General features: G+C 33.3%; 1 protein-coding gene across 3 annotated transcripts; it reads left to right on the top strand.

The window, feature by feature from the left end:
- Positions 1-2,071: 2,071 nt before the first annotated feature.
- On the top strand, positions 2,072-8,225 carry LOC120332687 (uncharacterized). Of its 3 annotated transcripts, none has more exons than XM_078119282.1 (12): positions 2,072-2,651; positions 3,238-3,345; positions 4,260-4,328; positions 4,621-4,695; positions 4,948-4,980; positions 5,136-5,984; positions 6,282-6,364; positions 6,461-6,647; positions 6,821-6,958; positions 7,062-7,223; positions 7,384-7,531; positions 7,971-8,225. In XM_078119282.1, the coding sequence occupies exons 1-12, from the start codon at positions 2,633-2,635 to the stop codon at positions 8,080-8,082; spliced, it is 1,983 nt and encodes a 660-aa protein (XP_077975408.1). In that variant the 5' UTR covers positions 2,072-2,632; the 3' UTR covers positions 8,083-8,225. The 3 variants fall into 3 exon arrangements, with proteins under 3 accessions (XP_077975408.1, XP_039255922.2, XP_039255921.2); XM_039399988.2 differs by having other exon boundaries at positions 2,073-2,651; positions 3,241-3,345; positions 4,942-4,980; XM_039399987.2 differs by having other exon boundaries at positions 2,073-2,651; positions 4,942-4,980.
- The last annotated feature ends 6,269 nt before the right edge of the window (positions 8,226-14,494 follow it).

Genomic DNA, 14,494 nt, shown 5'->3' with positions numbered 1-14,494 from the left:
AGGAATCAAAAAAAGAATCAAAGTTGAAATTTGAGTTTCAACTTGATAAAATATTATTAAAAATAAATACCAAGTTGGAAAACATGGTAATCTAAAATATCCTCGGCTCATAATTTGATGTGCTATAAAAATACCAAATAAGATAAAACTAAAAACTACAATAACGTAAAATTGAATATAACTAAATATTTTTAAAGGATTTGACGAAAGATGCTTTAAAGAGATCACAGTATGAAACATAGATTGACGAAACCATAATGTAAGATACACAAACATAAAACTAAATCCTGTTAAAGAAACTGAAATGCTATAGTGTACAGGATGAGCTGGGTCGAAATACAATGCTAACTGACTGAACATTTTAATCAAAGAAAGAAATCCTGATACAACAATGCATATGCTCATAATTGACCGTAGATTTGTTGGTGACAAGATGTCTTTGATAGATTCTGCATGGATTTTCCAAAGTCTTTTTTTGATTAATATATATATTTGACACAATGTAATGTAAAATAAAATAGAAGAAATCGACGCATCCACATAAAAATCCCATGGCAGTAAATCAGTTTGTGCAGCAGTGACGTTCGAAGAACAATTCATATCTTCGAAATATATTTTTACCAAATGCGAGAAATACAACTTGACTACTCGCTCCACGTCGAAACCCGAGACAAATCCTCTTACTCATACTGTTTTCTTTCATTCGCAATCTTTCTATTTATACCGAGGCGATGCGTGAGATGCGTCGACGTTTGGGTTGTACAACTCTCAAATTCGAATCAAAAATGATTCACAGATCATTATATGAATAATCGTCTTGATTTTTGATTTCTAACACGATCCTTGGAATAACATCAATAAGTTAGTTCTAAGATCCAGTATCTATTTCGAAAGCGTTTTGGTCGCCGATGAAAATTACATGAATAGCTACTTTTTACATATGTCGTGGCCTATCATTCGTACATCATGTTGGAACATGCTTACTATTTTATATTTAGCTAATGCAGTTGCATTATGTTTCGATCTTTTGCAAGCAGCAATTTTTCAATTTTTGTTTTAATGTTTTGTGGCTGTTGCTCAAACATCTATTCTGGGCCACCATCTGCGAGAACATACGATTGTGAGAATGTAGTTTTACAAAAACATGCTTTTGCAAGAATGGTCTTTCGCGGAAATGTGAATTTTGTTTTCTCAGAAAACGCGTAAACGTACCTTGTTTGCAGTAATACGATCCCGCAATTTTTTATTCGCGCAAAATAACATCAGCTCATATTTTTTTTGGTATTAAACGAAATCGCAAAATGTTTTCTCAGTAATCGGCCAATTTGGCAAAGAACAGTCCCAAATCAATTTGCAAGGACGCGTTATTAATTTGTACAATATAAGTATACATTCACACAATAAATATATACAAATAAATTAATCTGAGTATAATTTCATAGTTTCATATAGGATTCATTGAGCAATGCTAATAATTTTAGGATAGGACTAGGACTAGTAAGACGGTATTTATTTACTCGGATCTGAACGCGTTAGCATTTTCAAAAACCGAGAAAATGGTGGCACTTTTCTATTTTAAACTGCCCTAATTATGTTCTTGTTTGTTGTTTCATTTTTCCCAATATTCATTCCTTATTCCCAATATACTTGAAATATACGTTGGTAATAAAATAAATAAAGCACAACGGGTGTTAGCAAAACGATGTAATTTGCCGACGTTTCAAATTTCTATAGAGAAAAACTTTACCAGGGCATGGAATGGAAAAGACACAAGTGGATATATATACAGAAAGAAATGGAAAAAAAATATTACAAAGATTTGTCATGGCGTAAAATCTAATTTAAAAGTATGATGACAAGATGACATATCTAAACAAATTAGCGCAAGTTATATATGTTTATACTTGTTATCTTGTCATCATCCTTTTAGATTAGAGTTTACGCGATGATAATTTTTTTTTTCATATTTTTTTCCTTTTCTTTCTCTATATATATCCACTTGTGTCTTTTCCATATCATGCCCTGATGAAGTTTTTCTGTATAGAAATTCGAAACGTCGGCAAATTACATCGTTCTGCTAACACCGGTTGTGCTTTATTTATTATCAACATGAGTTTACCTGGTGGCAATCATGCAATATACTTGAAATATATGCTTACTCGACCCAAGCTTTATGTGAGTAATATGTTATTGTTCTATACTAAGTTTCGGAATTATTATTTGCTTTTCTCATGATTAGGCCACATATGGACCATGCTACTGCTTTGTTAAGCTATTGACTCATACTGTGCTCTTTATTTAATACTTCCTGTACATGCAATGTTCCTTGATTCCACTTTGTAAGCTGGTTAGTCTAAGTATGACACAAATATGTGTAATTGTTAAGAATAAAGCCAATAGGCTAGTCTAATGTGGTGCTAGTTACCAGATCTCTATTGACTTTACATACTCGCATTGTAGTAAGCAATTGGAAAGTCAATTTGAAGATAAGAGTTGTTATCAGAACAGAGGAATTAGTGCTTTATTATCTAACATTAGTAATTCAAAATCAGTAATTATATTTAATATAGAAAAACTAGATATAAAATACTACAAAGTGGAAATTAACTGCATTTGGACTACCAGCTAATAAATGGAGGAACAACCAGGGGGTAACTTTCTTCTTAATATAATTTTTTTCATCTTATATTTGTGTCACTCCTTACGGAAATAAACAATGAAACATTGCGTCATTTAAAGTTGAATGTTGCCACTATTTTAGCTTAACAATTAAATTGCAAAACTAGAACCTGACACAATTTCAATGATGAACACACTGTTTTTGCAGAATAGCACAATAAAATAAAATATAAACAATTTTTTGATTACCCAACGTGTTAGTTATTTTTATACCCTTGCAAGGTTTTCTTAAAACGATTAAGCTTTAAAGCTTAACACTTAAATTGCAAAACTAGAACCTGACACAATTTCAACGATGAACACGCTGTTTTTGCAGAATAGCACAAGAAAATAAAACATAAACAATTTTTTGATTACCCAACGTGTTAGTTATTTTTATACCCTTGCAAGGTTTTCTTAAGACGATTTTGTTTTGCTACTTTGTTCATATTAAATACCATGCATATTATCAAGGTTCTAAAGAAAAAAGTAATTTCGCAACACGTATAATTTAGGATATTACAATCTTTGGTAACTAACGTCAACGTGTTGGTAATCAGTTATATATTATATTAAAAGTAGCTATTGCTCACAAGGAAATATTGGACAACATTGAATCACAACGAATCCTTTTAAGAAGTGAAAGTCAGGATGGTGAAACGGCGACAACCCAGCCAAACAATGTTTGTAAGCAAAGTTATTGACATGTTGTTTCAACTTACGTGTAGTTTATCATCAGAATGTTTTCATAGAATTTGGCAGTTGTGTTTTACATTGATATTTAAAGTTGGTAAAAACGTATAACATTTTTTGTATCATGAAATCAAGACTTCCAATTGAATCCGGGTATCTTTACAAATAGTTGTGACGGCTTGAAAAATAATCCAGTGTTAGAAAAGAGCAAATACTCAATATATATAGAAAATTTATTGTATACATAATATAAAAATCAAACATGTCGTGATTTTTTATTCTCGAAAGCAAGTGTGTAACTGCATTACCCAACATAACGGCATATGAGTCACAAAATTGTCTTTTAATTTGAATATATTATTCAACTTCCTCCAGCAAATCGTTAATTTGCATACATTGGAATATGTGCCAATTTTCATTTACTCTGCCTATTGTTTGAAACCTGAAATTAATTTTTGGCAACTTATGCTTTTATGACCACGTTGACAAGAACTACATACGAATTAATTTCACCACAGATTTTACATTTAAACCATTTTACATAAATGGTTTAGGTTTGACGTTCAGGGTTAGGCTACTTACGAAGGTGTCTCAGTTCACTTTGTTGTGATTTGATTGAATTTTATAACAATGAAATGAATTGCCTTTAGCCTGATGAATACACAGCCTGGTGAGGATAATTAGCATAATACTGCGTTGATTAAACAAACAATAATTTGTTTTCAGTTTATTGTTTATAGGATTATGTTAATCGATGATTCGCAAACGTTTTAATTTTTAAGCTATGATATATTTATTTCTAGAAGGTTTCAGAAACATATAATATAAATTCAAAATAGTCAATGGCATGGTACACCAAGTAAGAACATCATGAATATTTTTGTATAATTGTCGCATTTTAATTTCAGTTGACATCGACGGAAGTAATCTTTCTGGGGCTTCGATTGGAGCAAAAAATTACAACTTGCAAAAACAGGGTAAGTCTTGTCTCCATTTTTACAGTTGCTATACCTGCGTTATTCCACGTTATTAGAGTGAGTTTCTTCGATGGGTTTCGTGGATATACAATTATGTCTTTCGGCTCAGTCAAAACGTTTCGTTTAAATTGATATCTGGGTCAACTAAGTCCTCTAAGTTTACGCAAAAAGATATTCTTGATATTGGGGCTGTTTGTTTATTCATTTATTAATTACACTTACGCCATATCATGCTCTCTAAATCCATTGTCATTCAAATTTAGATTGCTTTCTAATTTTGTCTTTTCGTCAGACTTTGCAGGAGCAGATTTAAAAGGAGCCCATTTCGGAACTCGGATAATCAACAAAACGTACATTACCAAATACGGTAAGTTTTGAAAATGACTATATAGAGCAAAATCTGCAGAGAATTTTATTAGTATAAAAGTTTTACAAAAGTAATGAAAAAGGTATTCGAAACTTTTTTGAATTACCTTATCAGTCATTTCAGAGCTTCAATTAAATAATTTCTGGAAACTGGGTGAATAGTGGCTCACACTTTAGGGTTGTGAAGAGCCTGACTTTCAACCGCTTAAAACTTGACTTCACAAATTTTTGTGATTTTTAATTTCAGATACAGAACTTGAAGAAAAAGAATCAAATGCGGAAAAAGGTAAATACTATATAAGTATAAAATGGGATATCCCTCAATTTATATAGTACTCAGCCAACTATCGCGATTTAATAAAAAAAAAATATCGCGAAAAAGTTTTGCCAATATTGAATTTTATTTGCTTGAATTAGTTTAATTTGAAATTTTTTTTACAGATTTTGCGGATTTATCCGATTCTTTACGTGTATACAAAAGCGATCCAATATGCGAAAGAGCACATATTTATCGAGGCGAACAAAAAAGTATAGTCACAGGTTCGAGGCCGATTGTTATCAAATTCCTCCCATATAACAGCCAGAATATCAAAGAGGCAAAAATACTACTTAAGCTGGCGCATCATCCAAATGTCGTGTCTATTATTCACTCAGACGTCTATAATGAAGGACCGTTTAGTAAACGTATGTACATTGCAATGGAACTATGTCACGCACAGAATCTTGAAAGTTGGGTTAAAGAACATAAACTATCAAGGAAATCATTCGAAGCATCTTTACGTATTTCAATGGCAAAAGAACTAATAAATGGTTTAGCGTTTATACACTCAAAGAGCGTGATTCATCGAGATCTCAAGCCTAGTAATATTTTACTCACTCACGATAAGTTACACGTGAAAATCACAGATTTTGGTTTGAGCAAAGAATTACGACATGGTTGCTCTGTAACAGCTCAAAGTATTGCACGTGTTGGAACCGATGGATTCAGGGCACCTGAAACATATCTACATGATATTATATCTCAACAAGCCGATATATTCTCTCTTGGTCTTGTCATGTATTTTCTATGGAGTAATGGACTGCATCCATTCGGTGCAGAACCTGATTTGTGGAATTATAACATAAAAATGAATAAAAATCTAAACCTAGAGGGGCTCTTAATAAATCACGTGAAGAAGGCCACAAACATGCTCAGTCGAATGTTGAAATTTGAACCATACCAACGTCCAAGTGCAGATGAACTCAAAGGTCATGCGTTATTCCAGTATTCTGTAGTTTTTTCCTCGCAAGGTATTTTTCATTGTATTTTATATTTTACTTTATAGAAGGAATTAATAACATGAAAAGTTGTATTTAAATAAACAATTAGTTTTCCAAGGATAAGCGAACATTTAAAAAGTCCATATTTGATGGCACCCGTGACACGGAATTCTTTAAATGTAGAAAATATCACTAAACATTTTCGAATAATTTGAAATTTTAAAAAAATTATAGAAAGAAACAAATTAACCTGCTTATCTACTGGTGATCTATCTGATATATGCTCTGCTTATCTACTGGTATATTATATTTTATATTATTGATTAGATGAGGTTATGTTGATATATGACGAATACTCCGAGCATTTTCACCTCTACAATCCAGAAACTAAACAGTGGAAGGAAATCCAGGTTTATATATCTTACTGTCTATAACTCTATATATAATAATAAACGTCATGTTTTCTATCTTCTTAATTTTAATTTTACATATCTTGTTATTTTCAGATATCACTGAGAGATTTAAACTGCAAATGGTTTTCAATTGTTTCCTTGAATGGATACGTTTACATGTTAGCAGGATGTACAAAATCAACTTATCGTCTGAAATATACTGATTCATCTTCTACCTTGGAAAGAATGGCTGATATGTTGAAGGACCACGGATTCTGTCCGCCTGCTGCGGCATTGAATGGTTGGCGCTCCCATATTTGTAATGTAATTTTATCTCCATCACAGTAAAATTGACTCAATTATCTCGTTTATAAATTATCTCTAATTGGTCTCTAATTAATTAATTATCGCCAATTAATCTAATTAATTTCGACAACTTTCCTTTCCGTGAATATGATTTTAAATTTTAATTAGATTGTATCTATGTCTGTGGAGGAAATTTCCCTGTTACTACGTACGTTGCAGAAATGTTTGATTCCAGGAAAAAGACATGGACATATATTCAAGATTTAGAGTTTGCAAGGACTTCTGTGATTTTAGTGCCTGAAAAAGGTATAGTAAAATGCGTATTAATTTGGTCTTATAATCCAGTTTTTCCGTATAGAATGAGACAGGGTAATAACTCAGCATGTCTTGAAGTTTGGTGGTTTTTCAGGCGGGATCTATTGTCTTGGAGGTCAAGATACCGCAGGAAATATCTTGAATTTGTCCTTGAAATATGATCGCAAATCTAACACTTGGCAGAAAATCAAACACTTGTTGTCTAAAACGTGTCTTGGAAGTGCCGTTAAATTGGACGACTTTATATATGTTTCAGGTAATATAAACTAAAATGCATCACATAAAATGCATCACGTTTACTATAAATCTCGATTTTCATCAAATATATTCCCAATTGTTTGCCGAACATTCGTGAACGGCTATGAAGATATTTATATTCTATCTTACAAATATCTAAATTGAGATTATTAATGCAGATGATATTGGAATTCAAATGTTCGATATACCGAATGAAACATGGAGCTGTCTGGAAATTGCAAGTGAATGGCCTTTTATAGAAGGAAAATTCGTGAAATCACTTGTTGTCAATGGTGAACTGTTTCTTGTCGGAATAACCACTCAGCCGTAAGTATCATAATTGTAAATTTGATCATTAATTAAGTAGAATTCTCGAAAGGTCTGGGAGAATTTAGTTGAATGGCAAGCGGTTGGTGTCTGTCTATTTATTGAAAATTCTTTCCTCATATCAACACTTTAGTTTACATCATCTACAACACTTTTTAAAATCAAACTCCGTAAATGATAGCTATGACCCCGGCATTGATTGTTTCAACTTCAGACAATGTCAAGGTGCTTCGAATAAAAATTGGAAATAGAAACTCGAGCTTAGGCTTGAGTGTCGTGTCAAGAATTAATCGGTAACAAATTGTATATAATTACCGCTGAACTAAATTTACACCACCTTGCCACACGTTTCCAATATAATATCAGGAAACATGTTTTTATCAAATTTATATAAAAGTGCATAATCATATCGTTGAGAGTGGTATCTTTTTTTTTCAAGAAAGAAACTCAGTGTATTTAAGTTCAACATAGGCTCGCGTTCCCTGACACTCACGGACGAGATAACAGGCAAACAATTTTTTCGTCGTGCATGGATGGTCACTGCAAAGTAGACGGGAAGGATTCATATTTATCAAGATTGTCAAGCTATTCCATAAACTATATCTATAAGATTGATTTCATTTTATTTTAACAATAAAGTTATATTTTTGTTGGCATTGCTAAAATCAAATCAAAATAACATAATTAAATATAAATAAAATACTAGTATAAGCCTATTATATGCATATATATTGTGCTTAATAGCAATGATCATATCCCCATTAACTCCGTTGTAAATATTCACTTATCTGAAGATTCAATACTTGAGTTGCCCAGTGATGTTTTATACGACCTTCAGTTGGTGGCTATAAAATAGGTGCAAGAGATGGGTAAGCTGATGTTTGGGAGTACACGACGAATATACATCATAGACAGCCCACCGGCATGTGAAGTACTTAATTATTCCCAACAGTCACGCGTCATTGATTTCTATATAATTAGATAGATTTTAGTTTGATTCATTCGCAAAAATAAAACAGCATATAGAAGGGTGAGGAATCTGGATTGTGAACAAACATGTATATAAGTTAAAATCTAATGAATGTGTTTATCTACCGAATGAAAAAAAACAAATCTCAGTATATCTGAAAAAAAATAAAGATGAATATAGACAGTGGGTGCATTATTTAGCCTCGCTTTATATTCAGATTGCGTGCAATTCACCGGGGGTGGCAAACACGTCGATCGCCACGTCTCGAGCAGTCGATTGCGTCTGATGTATATTTTATTGAAATACCCCCAAAAATTGTCTCGAACCAGTTGTGTGTTCAGCAACAAGGAGAATACAGTACTTCACATGCGCAAAATACAATATACTGGTACACATACAGTATTTGAGTCTGGGCAAGCCCGATAAAGCATATTATCAAGTAACAAATGCAAGTTTTTTCGCTGCCAAGGTTTTAAAATAAAGTGTGGAATATTGCGTGTCTAGACCAGGGTTGCTATATTGGCGCCAAACATGTGCTATCGATTAGGTTGAACTATGAAGAAGTCTGACCTTGGTCAGACAAACGTTACAAAAATATATTTGTGTTAGTGTGCAGCATGACCTGTGTTTTTGCAGCCGCTCAGACAGATGTTCAAGCAGGCTTCGTTTTCATAGTTTCATAGTTACAGTGTTATCTGTCCGTTTTAGTAGGGCTGGGCATTTCGAATCGAATAGTAAATTATTCGAATCGGTTCAGAGCTAAATTTCGAATCGCCGACATGTTTTTTTCTTCCCGCCAATGGTCGAGGTGAATTTCCCAATTTTTTTTCATTGAAATCATATTTTTTCAACGCAATTCTAACATATGACTATTTTCTGTAGTGAGGTATTGATAAAACGTGTGTGTTAGTGTGTGTGAACCCTCAGTAATCTATCTGATGGATGTATTCTATGTCTTCGGTGATTCATTTGTTAAGAGGACTAATTACTATAAAAAAAAGTCGCTCACAATTATATATTTTCAAGTATTCCAGATTCAATTCGGAAAAATTATTCGATTCGATTCTGAAATCACAGGATATTCAAAAATGCCCAGCCCTAGTTTTTAGTTATGTTTCCAAAAAATAGTTGGTTGCCTTAATTCAGTAATTATCATTTTGCCTTCCGAGGAGCTTTAGTTTTATCTCGGCTAAAATCATATATCAGTAGACTATCTGTGCAAGCGGCACGTGGTTAAATATTTTAGTAAAAACGATTCCTTCAAACATGTGAACCAGTTTATAATCGCCAACACTTCAAACCAATCATAAAAAAATTTCAATAGTAAAATATCGGGAGAATTTTCTGAGGTATATATATCGCAAGTTAGAGTAGTTAGAGTAGATGTCGACAGAACTATGAGGAATTACAGACTAAGAGATCTCGCAGAAACCAAATCATTAGAGTAAAAACGTGTACATTTATCCGTCCTAAAGCGGCATACATGGTGTATTGCATGGTCGTCCAATCTTTTTGGCCGAAGGGCCGCATGTAGTTTACTAATATTTGCGCGGGCCACTTAACATGGCATTATGTTCTAGTTTTGCTACACTGACTACAGGTTAATGAAAAAAAAAGTACCCGCACACCAAACTTTCTCAATTATTATACCAATGAAACTGTTGTTTTCGATTACGTCATATAGAGTAGTAAGAGACCAAGTGTGTAAGCGGCTATGGCACCTTTATTATCGATATCTCCTCCCGGTTGGTTTCGATTAAAAATGGCACTAATGGCTCGTTTGAAAGGGCTGGCAGAGCGCATTTCAGGAAAATAAACAAAACGTTTGTTCACATTACTCGAAAAATAATTTTATTCCAATTTTTTTTATTTAATTTTAAAAAATATAGCGCGGGTCACTCGAAATGCTTTCGCGGGCAACATAGGGCCCGCTGGCCAAGGGTTGGACGACCCTGGTGTATTGTATATACCTGAATTGAAAAATAATGCTGTCCGCCTAATATTTCCACGTTTGGCTTTTTGATGTTTTTAAATTTTTTATGTAGATGGCAACCCTGGTCTAGACTGACAAACGATCCTACAATAACTTCCGCAGTAAGCGAAAGTTATTGTCTCACTCCAGGAGTAGTGTGATAAATTTTATTCGCAATGGTAGCAGTGGCATCAAAATGCCCAATTTGTTCTAATTCTAATCAAGCGAAGAATCGCGTTTGGAGGAAATTGTAAATTAGATACTGAAGTTTGAGCAGTCATGTAACATTCATGGTTTGAGAATATTTATTTTTCGCCGTTTAGATAATACTTGGCAAGGTTTCTTGAAGAATTTTCAACACTTAAGACTAAAAATTAGGCACGTTCTTTATCTGAATTGTATGATGTAAATAAATCTTAAATAAATAATGAATCAATTACTCCGGGTACAATTAAATATTCAAATCTACAACTTGAATAAAAGATAAAAAATAAAAATTTTGTGACGATTTTGCGAATTTTTTGTATGCGTGTGTACAGTTATCTGCACATTCAGTGCCCATTCATTTTTGTATATAGGACCTTATTTACCGATCAGTCCATCGCGGTCGGTAGAAGGTTGGCCACCCCTGACTTATACGAAACAGTCAGAAACAAAACAGTTGCGGATGTGCATATGAGGAGTGAGACATCATGTATAAAACCAATCGAGATTTTTTTTCTAGATAACATTCTGGCAAGTACCAGTGTTTTAATCCTAAAAACTCAGAAATTATCAAGTCCTTATCATAATATCGACCACACTGTCCAGGCAAAATGTACATATCGATTTTTTTTTCTCATTCCATATCGTTTTAACCTTAAAGCTTACATACAGTGGTTTGGTTGAAATATCTTCCATTTTTGCTTATAGGTTTTTCTATCAATGAACAGTCACATATGTGAAATTCTCGATATAAGAGGAACTGCGTGACTATCGTTTTGTGGAATTTTATGCGAATTGTTATCTATTTTTGTGGGGTTTTTTTCATTTTTAGGAAGAATAGTGTCAACATTATTAGAAAAAAAGTTTTTAAGTGTACGTATAGGAAGTTTTAGCAATGATTGCTGATTGTGATACTAAGATCGAATTTTAGAAATCAATCAAATCGTTTTTCGTTAGCCATTCAGGCAAACGGGCACAATAGAATGAAAGCAAAATTGAAATTTATACATATTCATGCTTTTGCGCAAGAGGAAGCGAGTTTAATGATTGCGGGGTGTAAAATAGCAATGCTTCTAGTTTGTAGTATAATATGTAATAGTAGAAACGAGTTTAAACCGGTCCCTAACAAAGTTATATTGAAAGCTTCACTCATTTCTAATAAATCCTGTAGCCTATAAATCAGTTAGCCGACACGTCTGTCGCGAACGCCTCACTTATCATCGGGTATTAAAAGGTGGTTGATCTTATCTTATTTTAAGTGTACTTGAAATTTGTCTTCAAGCTGCCTTGAAGTAGCGCTTGTTTAAACATTAGGTAGGTTCTCGTGGAAATTCCTTTTTAACTGCGCTCACGAAGCCCAATCTCCCATCAACCGTGCAGGATCTTTTGCATGCGCAATACCGCAAGAGTTTTTCAAGTTGATAACCCAAGAAGATAATATCATTACTCTGACTTATATACTTAAGGGAGTTCCCGTAGCACCAACTAAAACCACTCTAGGGCAGCTCCTGTCAAGAACTTTTGACATAATTTGGCCTCGCAAAATACAGCGGCCCCATCAGTATTTACACATAGTAGTGCTAGGGCGATACAGTGATTTTCATCTGATGTTCAGTGCACCATTGGATCTCCGTGATTAAAATTCAAGTGTGTCGAACTCTAAAACTCGGAATCATGACATAAAAATAGTTAGCCTACAAACAACGTTTCTTTTTATGGCACACCCCACGGCAAACCAATCACTTTAGCAAGGATGGACATATTTTTGAAAATAAACTTTAAAACATTTCAGAAACGGCTTTCCTCAATCCCTGGCAAAATAGAAGGAATTGTTTTCATTGAAGCTGGCTTATATATCGCATTAAAATGCCATTGCCATTTTTAGCTACTCTTAGTATATTAGATAATTCTCGATACTTCAGCATTTCGAAACCAACGTGGTTTATAAGGCTATTATTCTTTTTGCTATTTCCTTTCCATGCCGGAAGTGATCGAGACAGGAATCCAGATAGGTATTAGGTAATCGGATCAATTCTTATATCTATAACTCAACGGTTATGAGACAACTATTTACTTACACAATCCTAGGTTCTACAATACACAATCTAGTTTGAACAAGTTCTTGTCGGTAAAGTACCGTCATGTTCGATCAATGTTTATACCGTTTACTTCCGCTAAATATCGAATCAACATTTTTTTAATGACGTCATCGGCGACCTTATAACATAACATTGTATTTTCTTTCATTTTCTATAGATAATTACCAATATATTTATAAAATAAAATTAAACGTGATAGAACATTTCACCTGTAGGTATAGAGGTTTAGGTTACTTTGTTGTTTTATCTTATTTGAAAAAAATTCCGAACTTTAGAAAAATTGCCAAATTCAGGTCATATGTAGCAAATAACGTATTAACGATCATGTTGCGCCCGGGCCAACACGAACCCAATCAACACGCTTATAGCGAAGATAAGCGTGCTATAGACCAGGGCTACTCAACTGGCGGACCGCGGTCCCAATCCGGACCTTTCGAGTATTGGATTTGGACCGCACCTAATTATTTATTTTGGATCATTTTAGATCACTATTTACATATTTTGTTACTAATCACCAGGCTGACTCTTTGTTGTTTATTTGAAAATAGAATAACCCGATATATATTTAGATTTGCCTTGTGTTGTAGGCATACGTGGGATTGACCAAATTAATATATTTTTCGAATAACAATTTGAACATCAATTACCAACTTATATTTTTTATAAAAAGTATCATTTTGAACAATATTTACTGGATGAGCCAGCAAAAAATTAACTCAAGACTTCGCAAATAAAACCCCATGTAGAGAAATACATTTGATCTTGAACTCATCAATAATTCAAATGAAAACTGATGGATGTGATGATTTAATGAGATAATAGAAAGCATACTAGTTCCTGTACCTCAAGAGAAATATTAGGTAATCACTAATACGCGGTATTTTATGCACGTAAATGACAAATGTAATAAGAAATCACCAATCGATCTAGATAGGAAAAGGAAGAAAAAATTATCGAAGTTGCTAAACGCCGTAAAGATTACCTAGAATAACTCCACTCACTAAACTGTGAAAAGTCATTATGTTAACAGTTCATTCGCATTCAATGACTCATAACAGTCAAGACATTCTTGGAATGATTTTATTACTGCTTACTTCAATTCAATAGTAACCTAAGTGTTGAGCAAGAGAAACTGCATCCAGACTGGGTGATTCTCGAGTTTCACAAATAATTTTATTTTTGCTTTTAAAAGAGCAAATGATTTTAGTAATTGGAAATTTCTTACTAAATTGGCTATAAAGTGTGAAACTGCTTGACATCACCACGATATGATATGATAAGATATTAATATTGAAATGTAATACGATAGGCAAGGGATCAAGTTAAAATTTATATATATATCTTGGGCATATCAATTATAATCTCAGCTATTTTGGTTGTTTTAGGGCTATGCAGGATATTATTTTTATAAAATATAAATTCCTAATAGATGTACAATAAACTGTAAACAGTCGTTGTGACGAACCACGCATTTCCGAATGACTCGGGGCGTTTCTTATATTCAACTATAAATAATAGATCGCTCTGAAGTTTATACTTTAAAAGATTATATTCTTCTGTGTATTCTAAAGTTTAGTATCTTGTTTAAACTTAAACTTTGAAAAATTACAAAAGAAGAATAGCAGATTTATAGCACATAGGAAATAGCGTAAAACAAACGTAGCTCGTATGCGTGTTGTCTCTAAGCAGAAACGTGTGAAGTTGAAGACAGCGACTAA

Source organism: Styela clava, chromosome 13 (assembly GCF_964204865.1).
Source record: "Styela clava chromosome 13, kaStyClav1.hap1.2, whole genome shotgun sequence".
NCBI lineage: Eukaryota > Metazoa > Chordata > Ascidiacea > Stolidobranchia > Styelidae > Styela > Styela clava.
Note: the sequence above shows the minus strand (reverse complement) of the source record. Positions and strands in the feature narration are given on the sequence as shown.